The following is a 23,244-nucleotide window of genomic DNA, read 5'->3' as shown; positions in this document are numbered from 1 at the left end:
AATTGTGAGAATGGCAATCCTCTGATGCATGCCGGCGGATGTTGACTGGATGCGTGTAGGTAAGTATTTCGGTCTGTAGGTTTTTGGTACAAATTGGTCCGAAGAACTCCATCTTTGAGCGTAATCTGAACATCTAAGTAGTTGACGCATTCAGAACTGATTGTAAAGGTGAATTTAATGTGATCGTCCCTTGAGTTGACCTGCTGAATTGCTTGTGAAAGGGCTTCTGCTGATCCACGCCAAAGGAGAAATAGATCATCTATATACCTAGTGATCCAAATGATCCCTTGATAAAAGGGGCCCTCTGAGAGTAAAAGTTGTTGTTCTTTCATGAACATGAAGGTATTGGCGAAGGTGGGGGCCACATAGGACCCCATCGCAAACGCCCGTAGCTGCAGGAACCATTTTCCATCAAAAAGGAAATAATTTCGTTTCAAGGTTAACTCCAAAAGTGTGATGAAAAATGATATTTCGGGACCAGCATATTCAGGATCATTAAGTAAGAGGTTCCTTGTGGCTAGGAGACCCTCATCATGAGGAATGTTGGTATAGAGCGAGATTACATCTAAGGTACATAGAATGCAATGTGGAGGTAATGAAGTAAACTGTTTAAGTTTTTGCAAGAACGTGGTGGTATCCTTAAGATACATTTGTTGCTTTTGTACAATAGGTTGAAGATATATATCAAGGTATTGTGATATTTTGTAATACAGTGAATTCCTAGCCGCAATGATGGGCCTGCCTGGAGGTTGAGTGACACTTTTGTGTAATTTGGGGATGGTGTATAGTAGCGGGGCTACAGGATGTGATTGCTGTAAGCAGTCGCGGGTTGTATCTGAGATGATGTTATTCTGGCAAGCGCTTAACAAGATGTTATCCAGCTCTAGTTTATATTGTGCAGTGGGGTCTGAAGGTAGGTTACGATAAACCAATTTGTCTGCCAGTTGTGAGTAAATTTCAGATTTGTAGTCCTGAAGGTTGAGTACTGCTACACCACCCCCCTTATCCGCCGGTCTGATCACTATATCGGTATATGTACATAAGTTCTTGATTGCTTGTTTCTCTTCCAATGTGATATTCTGTCGAGTACGTGGAGAATTCCTTGCATGTGTCAACATTGTCTGATCCAGGGTTTTGGTAAAACATTTGATGGAAATATTATTGGAAAATGGATCAAATCTAGATTTAGGTTTGATCTTAAGCAGGGCTTCTGAAGTAGGGGCTGGTATGGGGGAAGAAGCTTTATTAAAATGTTCTTTAATGCGTAGCCTACGTGCAAATAGATAAGAATCTACTTTCCACTGCATTTCATTAAAGTGACCCGTGGGCACAAAGGAAAGTCCTTTATTCAACACAGAAAGTTCACTGCAGGTGAGGGTCCGGTCAGAGAGATTAAAAACTGTATCTATTTTTTTGATTTTGATGTTTTTTTGGAAGTCCCTCCTCCACTGGCCGCCGCGCCTCATGCGGCTGCTTTTGGGGGCCCGCGCTGAGCGCGGGTGCGAACCCCTAAAGGGGGTTTGCCTGTATTGGTGGGGGCAAATTCATCCGTTTCATACGAGGAAGTACCCTCTCCACTGGAGGTATCCGTTTCAAACGGGCGTCTATTTCTCTGTCTTTCCCTGAATCTGGTGTTCCTGGGGCCAGCTGGATTTTGTACCCAGGAATAAACTCGACCCTCCTGATAGTCACGTTGTACTGTGGATAACTTATCCTTTTTGTACTTCACCAGCGCTCTGCGGTGTGAATCAACTTGTTCAGAGAGCTTGGAAATCCAGTCAGTGTCCTTATCGGTTTTAAGGGTCTCAAAATGTGTGGCTTCAAAGGTGGCAATATTATTCTTAATCAAGTTAAGTTCCCTGGTAGCTTCCTCAATAACTAGTAATATCAAATCGAAACTACATTTATTGAGGATGGCCACCCATCTCCTGCAGAAGTCCTGAATAAATTTCCCAATGGTGGGGATATTTTTAATTCTAAATCCCCTAGGTATGAGTTTATTGCGATGATAATCTGTTAGGGTGACTCCATGCATGAAAAAATCCAGTTCTTTCTATTTCAGTTTGAGGATGGTATAGTAAAGCTGTTCACATGAATCCTCACCAAGTGATGACTGTAGATTTTCTTTAAAATAAATGTCCTGAGCCTATGCATCTGAGAAACTAAGTATCTCTCCAGCCGGGAGAGCAATATTCCGATATCCAGTGGGATCCTGTATCATAGCGTGCCAGGACAAGTTCAATGTCGTGAAGAAGTGAAAATCACCGTGCAGGTGAAAAACGTGTAAACTCCACACCAGTAGTTCACAACATGAAAGTTAAATGCATAGGTGCCTTGCTGTGCAGGTATAAAGGGAAACCGAAATCCCAATGCTATTCCCTGTACTGTAGATAAACGCAATGAGGCTGGCACTCAATCTCCGGTGTTTGTATGTGCCCGGGTGCCCTCCTGAAAACGCCTTGCAGCGAATTATCAATAGCTTGTGGATGGCGGCCCTCCAAGGACTTCAAAGTTGCAGTAAGTATAGGTGACACACACCATGAGTAGCTGTTAACGTTTCAGTTTATTAACTAAACTTTCGGCAGAACAATAAGCAAAAGGAACAGATCTTACCTTTATAGAATAACACCCTGTGTGTCTAGCGATGTGCGTCTCGTGCAGGGCGCCCAGCCGGTGATGTCACAGTCCTGCGACGTGCGCCTTACAGCGCTATGTCCGGTCAGGCTGTAACCATAACAACATTATAAACAATTGAGAAATCTATCACTAAGAGAAAGAGTCCTGGAATATGCACAAATCTTACACTGTAGAATAGATAGGCCTAGACAGCACCACAGGGTTAGTGCAGATGGTGAGGAAACCAAACTGTATGTCACTGAAAATAAAACATACAGACCACCAGCACTTAAGCACTGGCACTGTGTCGGCTACACACAAAATGCATGAGCAGAAGCGCAGTATGTAATATTCAATCATAAAACGACTATACTACCACGCACAGCTACTGGTATTGAGTATTCGTCTGTAGTGGGGTACCAGTAGCTGTGCGTGGTAGTATAGTCATTTTATGATTGAATATTACATACTTTGCTTCTGCTCATGCATTTTGTGTGTAGCCGACACAGTGCCACTGCTTAAGTGCTGGTGGTCTGTATGTTTTATTTTCAGTGACATACAGTTTGGTTTCCTCACCATCTGCACTAACCCTGTGGCGCTGTCTAGGCCTATCTATTATTCTACAGGACTGTGACGTCACCGGCTGGGCGCCCTGCACGAGACGCACATCGCTAGACACACAGGGTGTTATTCTATAAAGGTAAGATCTGTTCCTTTTGCTTATTGTTCTGACGAAAGTTTAGTTAATAAACTGAAACGTTAACAGCTACTCATGGTGTGTGTCACCTATACTTACTGTAACTTTGAAGTCCTTGGAGTGCCGCAATCCACAAGCTATTGATAATTCGCTGCAAGGCGTTTTCAGGAGGGCACCCGGGCACATAAAAACACCGGAGATTGAGTGCCAGCCTCACTGCGTTTATATATATATATATATATATATATATATATATAAACAGAGAAAAAAAGAGGCGGCACTCGGAGACTTGCAAATTACAGTGTATTCACAGCAAGTGACATCTACGTTTCGGGGACCAAACTCCCCTTCGTCAGGATAAAGTGACAGTGCATCAAACCAACTTAAATAGCATAACTCATTACTCACCCCGTGTGCACATGAATTCAATCATCTGTTCGTTACCAGCTGGGCACCCGTCGGAGCCTCCGCTCCGTGCTTCCGCCCTGATCAGCGTGGACCGGAAGTGACGTCGCGGGACCCCTCCGTTGTGTCCATGGCAACGCTACGTGTAATACAAATGCAACTTCAGTGCAGGCAGCGATAACACAACAATCATATCAAAAAAACAATACATCAACACTTAAATTGGATATTATTGTGCATAAAACGTGATGTTTAGCTAAAACTTATTTTACATATTCTTATGTTAAAACATGTTAGTTACATAATCGTGAAATTCCTATAAAAAACGGTGGCCTATTGCACCTGGCCCTATCATTCTAATTAACAGTTTGGAATGTCCATCAGACATCCTTTATCCCGGGTTTCAATTAACCCTTACACAGTGATATTACTGTTAAAAAGTAGACAGCTTATCCAAACTGACAGCCCTTACTCGCTGCCCTATTACTGGATCTATTAACGTGCCATAAAAAGAGGTATAATTATTCAAAGAACATTTATTGTTACTGACGATCCGACTAGAAAAGTGATTCTTAAATGAAGTTAATTAGGCCCAAATTGTCATTGAGCCCATTGGGTTTTAACGTGTTCAACCTGTGGATCCACATGGATTCAAGCTGTAGGAGCCTCTTGCCCCTATTGCCCCCCCGTAAAGTTTCCGGGACGTGATCTATAATGCGATGTTTAAGGGTGGCCATACTGTGGCGAAATTCCGCAAAATGCTTGGCAACAGGCTGGTCACCCCCTCCTGTAGCTAGTGCATTTCTAATGGCCAGCCTGTGCTGTGCCATCCTAACTTTGAATTGGCACTCTGTTTTGCCTATATAATAACGCCCACATGGGCATATGATGGCATATATAACGAATTTTGTGCTACAGGTTAGGGGCCATTTAATTTTAAACTTCTTTCCTGTGTATGGGTGGGCAATGGAATCCCCAGGTGACATATACGTGCAAGTAGTACACCCAATACACTTAAAACATCCATTTTTTCTTGTCATAAAGTGGGTGGGTCTTGTTTTGAATTTGGACATATCGGTTTTCACCAAATGGTCTCTGATGCTCCTACCCCTTGTGTAACTGGACATCACTCGAGTACCCCTGAACACTTCAAGATCAGGATCGCTTGCGACTATCGGCCAAAGGGTACGTAATTTGTGTTGTACTTGCCTGCTATTCGTTTTATATTCACATGCCCAAGGGATGGTTTTGGACATGTCTTTCGACCTATTTAGTGTAAATAGGTCATTTCTCTTGGCTGCAGTCGCCTTAGTGCGAGCTGCTGAGAGTAATTGCTGAGGGTACCCTCTATCTCGGAACCTCTGTTCCATCTCATCGAGTTGGACATCTCTAGTATGGATCTGGCTGTTGGTTCTGCATACTCTAAGAAACTGTGAATAAGGCAGGCCTTTAATGGTCGCTGGTGGATGGAAACTGTCATGTCGCAGTATAGTATTGCGGTCTGTAGGTTTCCTATACAAACAAGTTTCTAGCCTGCCATTTTTCAGTTTAATCAAAATGTCAAGAAAACAAATTTCATGGGGGCTGCTAACCAGCGTGAGTTTGGCTGGGCAGTCAGATTGATTGTGAGTCTCAACCAACTCAATTAGATCAGAAATCTCTCCTCGCCATAAAATGAGTACATCATCAATGTACCGACGGTATAAAAATAACCGTGCTGCTGTTGATGGATTGGAAAAAAAGAGATCACATTCAACCCCCCACATGTAAGAATTCGCGAACGAGGGTGCTACGGAAGATCCCATAGCACACCCCGTCCGTTGAAGAAAAAACGTATCGTCAAAAATAAAATAATTATGTGACAAAGTGAATTGTAACAACTGTGTAAGGAAGTCGATGTCTGGGCCTAGATAGGCGATGTTGCCTGTAATCAATCTTCTGACTGCCTGTATACCTGCCTGATGTGGAATGCAGGTATACAGGCTGGCAACATCTATGGTAACCAGAGACACACCATCAGGTACCCGTTCTATGCTGGACAGCAACTTCAACAGGGAACTGGAATCTTTCAAGTGTGTACTGGTACCCTGTACACAAGGTTGCAAAAAGACATCAAGGTAGATGGCCACTGGCTCACACAGAGACCCCCGGGCGGAAATGATGGGTCTGCCCGGTGGTCTCTGTGCGTCCTTGTGGACCTTGGGTATGGTGTAGAACACAGGGGATACTGGGTGTTCACAAAATAATTTGGCATATATTTCAGTAGTGATAATGCCTTCAACACGAGCCTGCTCCAACAGTTCTTTGAGTTCTTCTTTAAATTCTTGTGATGGATCTTTACTTAGAGTACTATAGGTGTTATGGTCCCGGAGCAATCTCAAACATTCATCCATATAGTCCCCAATATCCTGAATGACGATGGATCCGCCTTTATCAGCCCCGCGTATGACTATGTCTTTTCTATTACTTAATGATTTGAGGGCTGCTCTCTCATCTGGTCGGAGGTTATGGTGTACTGGTAACCTCTTTTCATCCGTTGTGTCGGCGGCTTCCAGCATCCTATGAAAAGTTTTGATCGAGGCATTGTATGACACCGGGTCAAATCTCGACCTTGGGCCCAGTTTCTGTAGTCTCTGCGGTAACGGATTTTTCACCGGAATGGCTGGTTGTTTACTAAAGTGCTCTTTTAATTTTAAAGTGCGGTGCAGTTTATAGGTGTTTACCTTCCACCTAAAGTCGTCTCCAAACTGAGTGGGCACGAACGTGAGCCCTTTGTTCATTACCCGCTCCTCAGCCTGTGTCAATGGAGTCGACGAGAGGTTGAAGATCAGTGATTCTTGCCCTTCGGGGGTTTTTTCTTGATTTTGTCTTTTGTTTTGACCACCTCTTCTGGTGTAACGACGTTTTCTCCCCGTGCTGCAAACCCTGCACGGGTTCTTGCCCCTAAAGGGGTCCCCCGTTGCGATCCAGATTTTGAAGAACCTCGGGCATCATCAGAATCACTGGCTGAAGTCATGTTGTCTGTCGTACCTCTCCGTGGTCTAAACCTAAAAGGTGGACGTGGCCTATGATTGACATTTGCCGAACCGCCTAGCCACGGGTATACCCTGTGTTGTGAGTAGTCCAACTGGACTTTAGTGAATTTTTCTTTTTTAAATTTTAATAAATTAATGCGATACTGTTCGACTTGTGTTTCTAATTTCTCCAATAGAATTTTGGATTGTTCAGATGTTAACAGATCTTTATGCTCAGTTTCCAAATGAGTAATTAGGCTTTTTGTTTTCTCTACTTCCCTGGTAGATTCCTCTATAACCAGGAGGATTAAATCCATAGAGCACTTATTTAGCACCTGGATCCACTTTTTGCAAAATTCCATATTGTGGCGTCCAATCGTCGGTGCATTATGGACCCTGAAGCCTCTCGGTAGTTGTTTGGCCCTATAGTAGTCCGATAGTGTGCGGCTATGGTAGACATAGTCCACCTCACGTTTCCTGAGACGAAGCAATTCTTTAATGGCCTCTGTATTGGAGGTAGCACCCCCTTCAGCAAATGCAGGTTCTTTGTGCAGAATTGCTTCAGCTTCCAAATCAGAGAAGCTTAATGTCTCCAAGGTGTCGCAGTGCAGCAAAAATGAAGAAACATCATAAGGTTCAGGTGCTCTAGCTGCCATCTTGAAAAAAGTGCTTGTGCTTAAGTGCGTGCTTGTGGTGTTGCCCCACTCACCGTGCGGTGTAAGTGCTAAGTGGTGCAAAGATGAGTCCTGGAGAAATGATGAAATACTTGGTCCAACTGGACTAAATGTGGTGCCTTGGGAAAGGGGCTCTCTTGCATGTGGCAGTGCAAACAGCTCCTATAAATCCTTATACTTTAACCCCGGCACTCACTGTATCCGCAGCGGGATGTATCTTGCTCCTGTGCCTTCCCCATCCGCAGGTTCCCCTCCGGTGTAGATAAACAGAGAAAAAAAGAGGCGGCACTCGGAGACTTGCAAATTACAGTGTATTCACAGCAAGTGACATCTACGTTTCGGGGACCAAACTCCCCTTCGTCAGGATAAAGTGACAGTGCATCAAACCAACTTAAATAGCATAACTCATTACTCACCCCGTGTGCACATGAATTCAATCATCTGTTCGTTACCAGCTGGGCACCCGTCGGAGCCTCCGCTCCGTGCTTCCGCCCTGATCAGCGTGGACCGGAAGTGACGTCGCGGGACCCCTCCGTTGTGTCCATGGCAACGCTACGTGTAATACAAATGCAACTTCAGTGCAGGCAGCGATAACACAACAATCATATCAAAAAAACAATACATCAACACTTAAATTGGATATTATTGTGCATAAAACGTGATGTTTAGCTAAAACTTATTTTACATATTCTTATGTTAAAACATGTTAGTTACATAATCGTGAAATTCCTATAAAAAACGGTGGCCTATTGCACCTGGCCCTATCATTCTAATTAACAGTTTGGAATGTCCATCAGACATCCTTTATCCCGGGTTTCAATTAACCCTTACACAGTGATATTGCTGTTAAAAAGTAGACAGCTTATCCAAACTGACAGCCCTTACTCGCTGCCCTATTACTGGATCTATTAACGTGCCATAAAAAGAGGTATAATTATTCAAAGAACATTTATTGTTACTGACGATCCGACTAGCATTTTGCGGAATTTCGCCACAGTATGGCCACCCTTAAACATCGCATTATAGATCACGTCCCGGAAACTTTACGGGGGGGCAATAGGGGCAAGAGGCTCCTACAGCTTGAATCCATGTGGATCCACAGGTTGAACACGTTAAAACCCAATGGGCTCAATGACAATTTGGGCCTAATTAACTTCATTTAAGAATCACTTTTCTAGTCGGATCGTCAGTAACAATAAATGTTCTTTGAATAATTATACCTCTTTTTATGGCACGTTAATAGATCCAGTAATAGGGCAGCGAGTAAGGGCTGTCAGTTTGGATAAGCTGTCTACTTTTTAACAGTAATATCACTGTGTAAGGGTTAATTGAAACCCGGGATAAAGGATGTCTGATGGACATTCCAAACTGTTAATTAGAATGATAGGGCCAGGTGCAATAGGCCACCGTTTTTTATAGGAATTTCACGATTATGTAACTAACATGTTTTAACATAAGAATATGTAAAATAAGTTTTAGCTAAACATCACGTTTTATGCACAATAATATCCAATTTAAGTGTTGATGTATTGTTTTTTTGATATGATTGTTGTGTTATCGCTGCCTGCACTGAAGTTGCATTTGTATTACACGTAGCGTTGCCATGGACACAACGGAGGGGTCCCGCGACGTCACTTCCGGTCCACGCTGATCAGGGCGGAAGCACGGAGCGGAGGCTCCGACGGGTGCCCAGCTGGTAACGAACAGATGATTGAATTCATGTGCACACGGGGTGAGTAATGAGTTATGCTATTTAAGTTGGTTTGATGCACTGTCACTTTATCCTGACGAAGGGGAGTTTGGTCCCCGAAACGTAGATGTCACTTGCTGTGAATACACTGTAATTTGCAAGTCTCCGAGTGCCGCCTCTTTTTTTTTTCTCTGTTTATCTACACCGGAGGGGAACCTGCGGATGGGGAAGGCACAGGAGCAAGATACATCCCGCTGCGGATACAGTGAGTGCCGGGGTTAAAGTATAAGTATATATATATATATATATATATATATGTGTTCACTACGATCTGCCGGCGGCCGGCCTCCCGGCGACCAGCATACCGGCGCCGGGAGGCCGGTCGCCGGCTTACCGACAGTGTGGCAAGCGCAAATGAGCCGCTTGCGGGCTCGCTGCCCTCGCCACGCTACGGGCACGACTATTTTATTCTCCCAGGGGGGTCGTGGACCCCCACGAGGGAGAATAAGTGTGGGTATGCCGGCTGTCGCCAGGAGCCCGACCGCCGGTATACTGAAGACCACCCATATATATATAACAAAAAAGTATTTGAACAGCCACCGATTGTGCAAGTTGAGCCACTTAAAAAGATGAGAGAGGTCTGTAATTTCCATCATAGGTACACTTCAACTGTGAGAGACAGAATCTGAAAAAAAAAACAGGAAATCACATTGTATGATTTTTAAACAATTTACTTGTATATTCTTGAGGAAAATAAATATTTGGACACCTACCAAGCAGCAAGATTTCTGGCTCTCAGAGACCTGTTCTTCTTTAAGAAGCTCTTCTATCCTCCACTCGTTACCTGTATTAATGGCACCTGTTTGAACTGGTTATCTGTATAAAAGACACCTGTCCACACCCTCAAACAGTCAGACTGCTACTTCTCCACCACGGCCAAGACCAGATAGCTGTCTAAGGATACCAGGGACAAAATTGTAGAGCTGCACAAGGCTGGGATGAGCTACTCGACAATAGGCATGCAGCTTGGTGAGAAGAGATCAACTTTTGGCGCAATTATAAAAAAATGGAAGAAATACAAGATCACTTTCCCTCGACCTGGGGCTCCATGCAAGATCTAACCTCGTGGGGTATCAATGATCTTGAGAACGGTGATGAATCAGCCCAGAACTACACGGGGGGACCTGGTCAATGACCTCAAGATAGCTGGGACCACAGTCACAAAGGTTACCATTAGTAACACACTACGTCGTCATGGATTTAAATCCTGCAGAGCCCGAAAGGTCCTCCTGCTTAAGCCAGCACATGTCCAGGCCCGTCTAAAGTTTGCCAGTGACCATCTGGATGATCCAGAGGAGGATTGGGAGAATGTAATGTGGTCAGATGAGAGCAAAATTTATCTTTTTGGTATAAACTCCACTCGCCGTGTTTGGAGGGAGAAGAATGATGAATGGCATCCCAAGAACACCATACCCACTGTGAAGCATGGGGGAGGAAACATCATGCTTTGGGGTTGCTTTTCTGCAAAGGGGACAGGACCACTGATCCGTATTAAGGAGAGGATGAATGGGGCCGTGCATCATGAGATTTTGGGCAAAAACCTCCTTCCCTCAGTAAGAGCATTGAAGATGAAACGTGGCTGGGTCTTCCAGCATGACAAAGACCCCAAACACACCACCCGGGCAACTAAGGAGTGGCTCCGTAAGAATCATTTCAAGGTCCTGGAGTGGCCTAGCCAGTCTCCAGACCTCAACCCAATCGAATATCTGTGGAGGGAGTTGAAAGTCTGTGTTGCCCGGCGACAGCCCCAAAACATGACAGATCTAGAGAAGATCTGCATGGAAGAGTGGGCCAAAATACCTGCTACAGTGTGTGCAAACCTGGTCAAGAACTACAGGAAGCGTTTGACCTCTGTAATTGCCAACCGAGGTTATATTACAAAGTATTGAGTTAAACTTTTTGATTGTCCAAATATTTATTTTCCGCAAGAATATACAAATAAATTGTTTAAAAATCATACAATGTGATTTCCTGGTTTTTTTTCTTTTTCTAATTCTGTCTCTCACAATTGAAGTGTACCTAAGATGGAAATAACAGACCTCTCTCATCTGTTTAAGTGGGTCAACTTGCACAATTGGTGGCTGTCCAAATACTTTTTTGCCCCACTGTAGAGGTGAGGTGGGCTATCTTTTAGGGTATGTACTGAACATGGGCGCCATCTTGAAATGAGCCATTTTGAATATAAGTAAATTTTTCCAAATTGACAGAGGGTCGTGTAACATGTCAAACAACATCAGAATTTGTTGAAAAGTTTATTGCTGCAACCAGATTTGAAATAGGAGTTATTGTTCAAAAGTTACAACACTTTTTTTGTTGGAATTACAGGCTGAACTGTTCTCCATAAAGGACAGTCATTTAATGTGTGGGCGTTGTGCTGCGTTGTGGGCTCTTCATGAAGGATGTCAAAACCATTGTTGAGGTTGTCACATCAGTAGCACTTTTTGGACGACCACTCCGTCTCTTGTCAGCCACAGTCCCAGTTTCTCAGAATTTGGAAATTAGGCACCTGACAGTGTTACAGTAGGTGAAATTGGAGGGCTTTCTGGGTGCCGGTTGTTAAAATCTGCAGCTATGACACGGAAACTTAATTCTCCAGACATCAAAACCTGTGGAACGTTGGCGGCTTCCGGATGCAGCACCAACGCTGGTTTTTGTTCAGATAGATGCATCTTGTTAGAACGTTCTGCAATGCAGCGTTCTTTTTTTCACAAACAATTTTATTGAAGTCATTTTTTGTTTTTGAGAACATAATCTAAGATCAGAGACATACAGTAGGGAATGTGCAAGACAATAACAAATATATCTGGAGAACAGTGGAAAAATGCGAATATTACAACATGTTTCGAACAAGCATTGGATAATATATGTCAATGGTATAATAAAGAACCATACAAAATAATACGCTATGATTCCGAGTCTGTGTGATGATAGTACTTGCTGGACATATAGAGAGCATAGCTATCTAAGGCACAATAAAATCTGATTTCAATGGAAATTTGTGAAAGGTATGCAATGTAAAGTCCGGTAGACATAAGAATCCAGCCGTGAATGTATCTTACATAACAATATAACAAACACAAAACAAATTTAAGAGGGAATGGAAAGAGGGGAAGAGGAAAAAAAAGGGGGCGGGGACAGAAGGGTTTACGCTAAGACAAAGAGATCCTTACACACACAGAGCAGATGTGAAGTCAGAGGATGATACAACCAGACATAGGCCAGAAATCCACAGTAATCTCTATACTTCTATCGTGAAACAGTTCCCCAAAAGCAGGTGGAGACGAAGACCCAGATGAAAATTCAGCTATCAATTTGGAGTAAGAGGAACCACATTGTGGTCTCAAAAATTTTCTGCACTCTAGACCTAGTTTCAGGATCAAGGCTAAGAATAAAAAACTCCCATTTTTTGTAAAATTTAGAGCCTTCCTTATCAACATCAGGCAATAGAGCTTGTCGCTCCATGAACAACATTTTCAACAGTAGGGTCTTCAGCTCCACCACCGCAGGGGAATGTCTATAGATCCAATGCTTCAAAATACTGTACATTTCTTTGCTAATACCAGAATAAGAGACAATAAGGGAACAATAAGTTTTTTACGTGGACCAAGGTCCCAATTATGAAGATATAGAAAGAGACAGGCAATAGGGCATTTCTTTAATTTGAGAGAAAATAAAGAGTTGATATAGTTAATCAGCCTATCCCAAAAGGTCCGGATTCTGCCACATTTCCAAAAGTTGTAGAAATAATGTGCTTTAGCCATTGTACACTTAGGGCAATGTCCCAATTCTTCTGGTACAAAATGGGAACGTTGTTGTGGGGAGATATAGGGGTATATGCAATAGCGGGCGAAATCGCGGCAATTATCGCCGTTTTTTCAATTCGACCAAATTCGCCAGGTGAATTCCGGAAGGTGGCTTCCGGAATTCACCATATGCAATGAAAAACGGATTCGCCAGAGTCGCGGGCGAAAATCGGCCGATTTGGCGGATTTTGCCGCGATTTTTAAAAACGGGAAAAAACGGGGAAAACCCCGAAAAAAAAATGGCGTGGGGTCCCCCCTCCAAAGCATAACCAGCCTCGGGCTCATCGAGCTGGTCCTGGTTCTAAAAATGCAGGGGGAAAATCGGGCAGGGATCCCCCGTATTTTTAAAACCAGCACCGGGCTCTGCGCCTGATGCTGGTGCCAAAAATACGGGGGACAAAACGAGTAGGGGTCCCCCGTATTTTTAACACCAGCATCGGGCTCCACTAGCTGGACAGATAATGCCACAGCCGGGGGTCACTTTTATGCCGTGCCCTGCGGCCGTGGCATCAAATATCCAACTAGTCACCCCTGGTCGGGGTACCCTGGGGGAGTGGGGACCCCTTCAATCAAGGGGTCCCCCCCCCCCAGCCACCCAAGGGCCAGGGGTGAAGCCCGAGGCTGTCCCCCCCCATCCAATGGGCTGCGGATGGGGGGGCTGATAGCCTTTGTGTTAAAAAAAAAGATATTGTTTTTTCCATTAGTACTACAAGTCCCAGCAAGCCTCCCCCGCAAGCTGGTACTTGGAGAACCACAAGTACCAGCATGCGGGAGAAAAACGGGCCCGCTGGTACCTGTAGTACTACTGGGAAAAAAATACCCAAATAAAAACAGGACACACACACCTTGATAGTAAAACTTTATTTCATACGCCGACACACACATACTTACCTGTGTTGACACGCCGACTGCAACGATCTCCGACGATCCGAGGGTACCTGTCAAAAAATTATACTCACCTTCCAGCGTCCAGAGGTCCAGGTCCAGAGGTAAATCCACGTACTTTGTAAAAAAACAAACCGAACACCGAGCCATACCGGACTGAAAGGGGTCCAATGTTTTCACATCAGACCCCTTCCCCCGAATGCCGGGACATCACGTGACTCCTGTCACTGATGTCCCTTCAGCCAATCAGGAAGCGCTACTGCCGTGGCGCTCACCTGATTGGCTGGACGCCGTCTGTACTCTGACAGCGCCTCGCAAAGCCGCTCCATTACTTTCAATGGTGGGAACTTTGCGAGTAGCGGTGGGGTCACCCGCCGGTCAGCCGCTGACCGGCGGGTGACCTCACCGCTAGCCGCTAAGTTCCCACCATTGAATATAATGGAGGGAGCTGTGCGATGCGCTGTCACAGCGATCAGCCAATCAGGTGAGCGCAACGAAGTTGCGCTTCCTGATTGGCTTAGAGACCTGTCAGTGACAGCTGTCACTGACAGATCTTAATCGTGGAAAGGTGTCCCATGTGTCAGCATGGGACCCCTTTCAGTCCGTTTTTGGTGCGGGTAAATGCGTTTTCTTTTTTTGCCAAGTACGTGGATTTATCTCTGGACCCTGGTTAAGGTGAGTATATTGAACTTTGCTTTTCAGGTATCCGTGGATTCTACATGGAGAAGAGGACCGATGTCGGCGTGTGAACATAGGTAAGTATGTGTGTGTCGGTAGTGTGAAATAAAGTTTTACTGTCGACGGTGTGTGTGTCCTGTTTTTATTTGGGTATTTTTTTTCCAGTAGTACTACAGGTACCAGCGGGCCCGTTTTTCTCCCGCATGCTGGTACTTGTGGTTCTCCAAGTACCAGCTTGCGGGGGAGGCTTGCTGGGACTTGTAGTACTAATGGAAAAAACAATATCTTTTTTTTTAACACAAAGGCTATCAGCCCCCCCATCCGCAGCCCATTGGATGGGGGGGGACAGCCTCGGGCTTCACCCCTGGCCCTTGGGTGGCTGGGGGGGGGGACCCCTTGATTGAAGGGGTCCCCACTCCCCCAGGGTACCCCGGCCAGGGGTGACTAGTTGGATATTTGATGCCACGGCCGCAGGGCACGGCATAAAAGTGACCCCCGGCTGTGGCATTATCTGTCCAGCTAGTGGAGCCCGATGCTAGTGTTAAAAATACGGGGGACCCCTACTCTTTTTGTCCCCCGTATTTTTGGCACCAGCACCAGGCGCAGAGCCCGGTGCTGGTTTTAAAAATACGGGGGATCCCCTGTCAATTTTTTCCCCGCATTTTTAGAACCAGGACCAGCTCAATGAGCCCGAGGCTGGTTATGCTTTGGAGGGGGGACCCCACGCCATTTTTTTCCCTGATTTTACCGTTCCAGCAATAAAAAAAAAAAAAAAAAAATTTAAAAAAATATATAAATAATATTTGTGCCTCCCCCCAAAAAAAAAAAAGTACCTAATCCCTTCTAATATAAATAGATCTGCTATTCCAAAAAAAAAAACACAAAAAAAAACATGTTTAAAATTTTTTTATTTGTTTTCACCCTCCAAAGTGTGGCGGAGTGAAAATCGCGAATTTGCTGTCTAAAAGCACTGCAGGCGAATTTCCAAACTTGAATTGAATATGCTGGAGGCGAATTGCAGCATCTGTACCATTGCAGAAAAGGCGAATGCGGAAAAAGGCGAATTGAGAAAAGGCGAATTTTGACGGGCCGTTTTTTTGCGAAAAAGTACTGCACTGCATAGGCGAATTGATTTTTTGAGGCGAAAACGTTCCGGAATTCGCCTTTTTTTGCAATTCGCCCGCTATTGCATATACCCCATTAGCTCTGTTTATGAACTTTAAGTGTGTCTCTTGTAAATCTGCCGATTGGAGGTATTTCATAGTGTAGGATAGATCTTGTAATAATATGGGTATAGGAGGGATATCATGAACATCCCTCTGCCATTTAAAATATACTGTAAATCCCGCCGTGCACAATCTAAATCTAACTCAATAAGAGAGGCATAAATAAATTTAATGCAATATCCCATGTCACTCTTTGACGACATGATATCAAAGGATCGGAACTGTCACAACTGGGCACCATCAGTGAGGTGGAGAGCGCGTAGTGTCTTGCTTGCGTATACATAAAAAAATTGCCTGTAATGCAAAGAATATTTATCAATAAAGTTTGAAAAAGTATAAATTGTGCCTCCGAGGTCAAAAATGTCCCTAATGGAGGAGATACCCTTTTCCCTCCATGTGAGGAAATGTAAGTTCTCAAGACTAGGCGGGAATTGAGGATTACCCCAAAACGTAGTGAACAGGGATTCAGTGTGTTTCCTAGCAAACTTCTTATTGATCGACACCCAAACTCTATATGTGTCAGCAAAGAGAATATTCTGAGTAAAGTCTTGCGGGAATAGACCAGTCGGGGTATGCAATAAGGCAGCTGGAGAATACGGGTAAAAAAAGATGTTCCTCTAAAATGGCGTTTGTCTAAAAGGAGCGTTGTGTTAGCCAGTCAGTAATATACCAAAATAGAGCAGCCCGGGAAAGAGTCAATGTCTTGAATGCCAAAACCTCCTTGTACCTTAGCCAGTTTCAATCTATGAAAAGAGATTCTCGGTCTTTTGCCCACCCAGGCAAATTTAGAAAATAAATTTCTAAATTGTTTAACATCAGATTTGGTAAGTAATAATGGTAGCATCTGGAGTACATATGAAAGTTTAGGAAATACAATATTCTTTATCACAGCTATTCTGCCGGACAAGGACAGAGCTAATGACATCCATCCACATAACAATGTCTCTATAGACGCATAAATCGGGGAAAAATGTACTGAATATAAATCACTTAAAGAGGGAGGAACCATAATTCCTAGTTACTTGAGTGGGGCCGTGCTGAGGGTGAATTGAGAGAAAGTAGGGGAATTCGCGAAATAATCTAGGAAAGTATGTATTGGGAAAAGGCGAGACTTGTCATAGTTTACCTAGAAACCAGAGAAGGAACCGAAATTATCAATAATGTGGGTAATCGCTGGAATTGAGGAAGAGGGGTCAGAGATAAATAATAGCATGTCATCTGCAAATAAACTGAGTTTGGTTTCGTGGGAACGAATACTAATACCGGTATATAAAGATGAAGCACGTAAAGAAATCGCCAACAGTTCAAGGGCTAGGCAAACAGTGAAGGAGACAGAGGACAGCCTTGTCTGGTGCCTCTATTGATATGGACTGGGGAGGAAATAATTATTAGACAATATGTGTGAGGAGGAATTAAAATAGAGAGTTTTAATGACATGGGTGAACTCTGCCGGAAGACCAAATCTCCCCATTGTTTCAAAAAGGTGGTCCCACGTGACTAAGTCAAATGCCTTTTCAGCGTCGAGGGATAACAAAGCATGGGGGTCAGTGGCTCCAGAAGACTAACCACTGCATCACTGTAAGAATCTTTCTAACATTAACAGCGGAGTGTCGACCCCATATGAATCCCGTCTGATCTGGGTGAATAAAGGAGGGGAGTAGGGTTTTAAGTCGATCCGCTAAAATCTTGGTGAACAGTTTGTAATCTATTCAACAGAGAAATCGGTCTATAGGAATTTGGATTAGTGGGGTCCCTTCCTTGTTTATGCAAAATTCTTAACAGAGCTGAGTTGAAATATTGTGGAGGAGGGGTGCCTGTAAGAAAAATATTATATATAGAGCACAGGGGTTGTACTAATTTAGGGGCTAAAATGTTATAATATTCGTTTGAGAGGCCATCAGGGCCAGGGGCTTTTCCTGATTTAAGATTATTGATAGCTTTAAGCAATTCTTCTTTGGTGATATGTGTCAATAGAGTTTGGGAAAGAGTAGTAGGCAGACAAGGTAGTGAAATTTTAGACCAAAAGGAAGGTTTCCGAAGTGCATCAATCTGGGGTTATTTATAAAGGTCAGAATAGAATCGATGCAGTATATCCGAAATGTGTTTGCCTGCAGTCGCCAAGGAATTATCAGGTCTTTTTAAAGCTTGAATGGCGGAGGATGTTCTTTGACCCTTCAATAAGTTAGATAACAGTCTGCTAGAACAATTACCAAATTTATGAAACCGGGTCTGGGAGAGGAATGTAAGCTTTGATTCAATTTGGGAAAAAAGAGAATCAAAAAGAATCTTTTTTTTTTTCATATGTGTTTTTCGTCTTCAAAGTGGGGTTATGTTTAAAGGCTTGGTACGTCTCCGTCAGCTTGGATTGTACATCCAAATATAGAGCCTGGATGTCCTTACAGTGTTTGAAGGTATAAGAAATAATGGCGCCTCTCATCACAGGTTTTAAGGCTTGCCAAAACAGCAGTGGGGACTCCTCCGTAGTCGTTAAATTGTTATGTTTATAATCCATCCAAGAGGATTCTGGCATATTTCTAAATGTAATAGAACTGGAGAGATGTGCTGGAAATCTGCACTGCCGATTAGGGCCTCTATCAGAAAAAGTGGCAAGAGTGGACCAACAAACCGCGTGGTCAGATAGAGAGATGGGTTCGATGCCGGAGGCATATAGACGACCGAATAGTGAGGCGGATATCAGGATATAATCATTCTGTGACAGAGTGCAATGGGCGGCTGACAAACAAGAGTAGTCACGTTCGATCGGATGACACGTCCTCCAGACATTGACCAGATGGAGTTGGTTTAATAAATAGGGGATGTAATATTTAGGGGTGGTGTGTCCCGAAGAGACACGAGTATTCCTATCTAAAATCTGAGAAGCTGTGTAGTTAAAGTCACCTGCCAGAACAATATTCTCATGAGAATGTGGGAGTAATTTAGTTGCTATATCTAAAAATAAAAGGGTTGTGGGTTTGTATTCGGGACATAGATATTACAAAGTACAAGTCGTGTACCTTGTATTGTGGTAGTCAAGAATCAAAAATCTGCCTTCAGGGTCTATTTGGGAGGAGTCGATCTCAGCAGAGATCGGTTTCCTAATCATAGTAAGTACCCCCGTGCTTTACTGTTATACGGGGTTGCAGCCAACATGGCCCATCCCAGTGTATTAAGTTTCAATATTTCGGAGGGATTAAGACGGGACTCTTGTAAAAACACTAAGTTAGTGTCCAGCCGTGACAGGTAAATCAGGATTTTCTTGCGTTTTGGAGGTGTATGAAATCCTCCAACATTAAAAGTGCCAATCTTTAGTCTATACATAGGAAACAAACAGGATATATATATATATATATATATATATATATGTATAGAGAGAGAGAGAGAGAGATCTGCAACTAAGGAGGCATGATGTTTCAGAAACACAATAGCAAATATTGGAATAAAAAGACATAAAAGATTAATATTGAATCAGCTAAAATTCTATTAAAAGAATATAAAGTATAGTGCAATATATTTTATCTTATCATGCATTAGAAGCATTTAGGGAAGGGTCTGTAAGCAGTATCATGTATGGTACATAGCACAATTTAAATATATGCATATTGACTGACAAAGTCGTTGTATAACAACGTTTTAGACATCTGAAAACACAATAATAACACGTCCATTGTTGGCTTGATACAATGTCTATGTAAAGTAATCATGTTGTTCCAGTTGGAGTTTGGCCATGTACGCACAGAATGCTTAGCAGAAAAATATGAGCTGGCATAGATAACATCCCTACAATGTTGTTATAGTTATCCTGGCAAATGTTTTTATCCGCACACAGAAAAGATTAAATTGTCCAATTGTGTCTCTGTGGGACTGGTAAATTCCATATGCAGGAAAATGTGTGCTTTTATGATAGTTTAATCAACATAAATTGTTTTACTTTTCCAAATCCGTTACCCACAATAAGTATGTTTTACAATACAGTTACCGTAGTGAAAGAGTAGAGACATTCTATATCATTTAACACTGGTAATTATAGCCAAAACTAATCCCTATATACTTTCTCTTTTACATCTATACATATTACAGGTTACAAGACTTTTTCTTTTATGGGGCAAAATGAACTCAATCATCTCATCACAGGGAAGTGTACAGGATTTTGCTGCACCACCAAAAAGGCATATGGAAATATATGATCTAGATCAGTGGTCTCCAACCTTAAGTGGGGTGTGAGCTTCATGAGAAAAATTAAACCTCGTAAAGAGCACTAACATTTTTGGCAAAAAAAATCAGGCCAATGACCAAAAAATTGAAGGTCATTGAATGAAAATGAAATAAATGTTATACAGGAAAACAGCGATGGATTTAATTAATACAGTGATATTGTTGCTGTGCTCGTGATACAGTACATTATGCCACACACACTAATGCCCATGATACATTATGCCACACACCACAATGCCCCTGCGCATTATACCACACACCGCAATGCCCCTGCACATTATACCACACACCGCATTGCCCGTGATACATTATGCCACACACTGTAATGCCTGTGACACATTATGACACCCCCGCAATGCCAGTGATACATTATGCCACACACTGTTATGCCCATTATACACTTTGCCCCACAGTAAGGCATCTAAATTACCTGCTCATTGTCAGGGGTCTCATGCTCATTGCCAAGGGTTTCATGCTCTAGGTGTCATGCTTGTTGACAGGGGTTTCATGGTCTGGGTGTCATGCTTGTTGCCAGAGGTTTCATGCTCTGGGTGTTTGTGACCGGACGGTCCCATACGTCAGCCATCACCGCTTTGCGTCTTGTCCCTAGTCACAATGGAGTTTTAGGTCACACGGGACCTGGCCACATAGGGGATTCCCGCTTACCATCAGTAGCCGCCTGTTACTGTCTCCACCCACTGCGCAATGGGCAGGTACTATGCTGCCACCACCAGACTCCTCATAGCCATGGCATCTGGAACCACGGTTCTGCTCTGTATGTGTTGACGCACTGTCTTACCACACCTGTGTGGTGTTGACGAATTTCCACTAGTCGCTTAACTAGACCTCTACTTGGTAGCTGGCTGGATGCAGAGCTTGGAGACGCTGGGTACACCTCGGACAGCTGAAAAACGGAGCTAGGTTTCGCCTAGCCATGCAAGTCACAAGATGAAGTGGTCGTCTTGAGGCAGAAGATGTTTATTTGCCCAAATAGTTTTGAAAAGAACTCAGCAATATAGCAGATGTTACAGCAGAGTGAAAATGGTATAATGCACCTTTCATGGGGCAGCTGCCCTCTTTTTATCCTACTCCAATGCACAATACCACAGGGGTAAGTCCGTCCTGCGGTTTACAACCAATCAATGTTTACCCATGTGCTGTGCATGCCTTGGTCACATGCACAGCTACCATTATCCTCTATGGACAGTGGGGAGTGGTCACTCTCCCTTGACCATCCCATCCTGGAGGATCGGTATCCGCCCCCGGTGACGTTCAGTCTGGGCTGGGGGAAGTTTTCACGCTTAAACTTACTTCCAGAAACCTGCCCGGGACCTAGCTCACCATCTACAGCCTGGATTCGGGCTCCAGAGCTGGGCAGCCTGGATCCCCAGTCAGGGTTTCCTGCTCATCAAAAGTGATCCCTATGGAGCTCCAGAAAAACACTCAGCTTGTTGGACATCTGAGCTTCTCCTCTCTCTCCCCATGATATTTCTATGTGAAAGGCTGGAGGAGAAGGTACTGTGTTTTTGGGGAAAAGGTCTGGGGGAATCAAACAGCCTGCACAGCCATGGATTCCCCCCTCCTGGGACACAGTAACCAGTAAGTGCATTTTTACATTAAATACATTACGTATACATGTCTCTGTTTAACTCTACTGAGCCTGTGCCCAGCACAGGCTCCACATACCCAGGCACTGCAGTGCCTTACCACACAATATATATTAATTGCATTTAAATACATTGTTGTTGTGCTTTACAGTGCACAGCGCTGAGCGCTGGGCTCCCTGAGCCCTGCAGCCTGGCTGCTAGGGCTCTCTCCAGGGTTGGCGCACTGGGGGGGGGGGGTTGCTGGCTGCAGCAGGGGCTTACTGTTATCTGCCCCGCTGCTTGGCCCCCACCACCCAGTGTGGTTGAAATTGCTGCCTTGCCGCAGCCCCCCGATCTGAGGCTGTGGTGCACCCCCCCTTTTGAAACCCGGTGGCTCGGGACGCTCATATCGGCTGCCGCGGTTCTGTGCCTCCTTGCAGCGCTGAGGTGCCGGGAGCATAGCTCCCAGACCTCAGCGCCCATCTCCCTATGTACCCCCCGCTGCTAGGGAGCTGGCTAGCCTGGTCCCCCATGAGCGGCGCACCCTGGGCGGCAGTGTCTGTTCTCTCCTCTGGCGCCACAAACCGGGAGCCGGATGTTCTGGACTCACAGCTGCGGAGCTGAGCAGCACATGCTTCCTTGTCCACTCCTGATGCTGGTGTGCTGGGAGCGGAGCTCCCACTCCCCAGAGGCGGCACGCACAGCCCTGCAGCTCCGGGACTTGTCTCCCCCAGCTGCAGCAGCTCCCTCACTGCCGCTGTCGCCGGAGAGGTCCGGGACTGCGGCACTGCATAAATAAACGTTTCTAAACACACGGCGTCAGCACACATGACATTTAAAGATGGCGCCTAGCGTCTGTGCATTTTAAAAGTGGCGCCAAGTGCCCATTGTCCTGTGTAATGGTACCGGGCACTTAAGGGTTAACCTCTTAAGTGCCGTGGCCACCATTAACCATGTGGCCACAAGGGTCTCTGGCCACAGTGTTATTCTCGTTGTTATTGGTGTCATGCTCTCACTGCCAGGGTTTCATGCTCTGGGTGTCATGCTAGTTGCAACGGGTGTCAGGCTCTGGATGTAATGCTCATTGCCACGGGTTTTAGACTTTGGGTGTAATGCTTGTTGCCACGGGTTTCAGGCTTTGGGTGTAATGCTCATTGACAGGGGTGTCAGGCTCTGGGTGTAATGCTCGTTGCCACGGGAGTCAGGATCTGGGTGTAATGCTCAGTTACTGGGATGTCAAACTCTGGGTGTAATGCTCGTTGCCACGGGTTTCAGTGTCTAGGTGTAATGCCCATTGATAGTGGGGTTACAGGCAGTGGGTGCAATGCTCATTGTCAGAGGGGGTGTCAGGGCAGAGGATGCAGCTTTGCAGAAGCTGCATCTTCTCCCCGCGCTAAATCTCCCGGAACTTCCGGGTATCGCTATAGCGCTGTGATCCAAGTCGTATCCTAGAGGACAAGCATGACCTCTAGCATTTTCTAGATCTGAGGTGGAGGAGAGCCACGGATGGAAGTGCAGGGGAGTGCCACGGACATACAGAAAGACGGGCTCAGGGAAGTCAAACAAGGACTCCTCCTGAGGTAATGCAGCAGGATGCCGGGGGTCGAGCTATCTGGATTGCGGCGGCGAGCTACCTGTCGGGCGACTGCTGATCTAGATGAATAAAGTACATCCTACAGTTTGCTTGTAAAGTGTTAC

The 23,244-nt window shown here is 44.6% G+C and overlaps 1 protein-coding gene across 5 annotated transcripts in view; it reads left to right on the top strand.

Moving 5' to 3' along the window:
• PIGN (phosphatidylinositol glycan anchor biosynthesis class N) overlaps positions 1-23,244 on the top strand; it is a 666,839-nt gene that overhangs the window by 491,790 nt on the left and 151,805 nt on the right. Inside the window, exon 23 of one of the 5 annotated variants that reach the window (XM_063922982.1) lies at positions 11,482-11,992. The exons of the other annotated variants lie outside the window; for them this stretch is intronic. Coding sequence (XP_063779052.1) covers positions 11,482-11,574 — 93 coding nt within the window. The 3' untranslated portion in view covers positions 11,575-11,992. Of the gene's footprint in view, positions 1-11,481; positions 11,993-23,244 lie in introns of those variants that run through there. 5 annotated transcript variants of the gene reach the window in all.

This window comes from Pseudophryne corroboree, chromosome 5 (genome assembly GCF_028390025.1).
Source record: "Pseudophryne corroboree isolate aPseCor3 chromosome 5, aPseCor3.hap2, whole genome shotgun sequence".
Classification (NCBI taxonomy): domain Eukaryota; kingdom Metazoa; phylum Chordata; class Amphibia; order Anura; family Myobatrachidae; genus Pseudophryne; species Pseudophryne corroboree.
The sequence above is the reverse complement of the archived record's forward strand: the minus strand, read 5'-3'. Positions and strand labels throughout refer to the sequence as shown.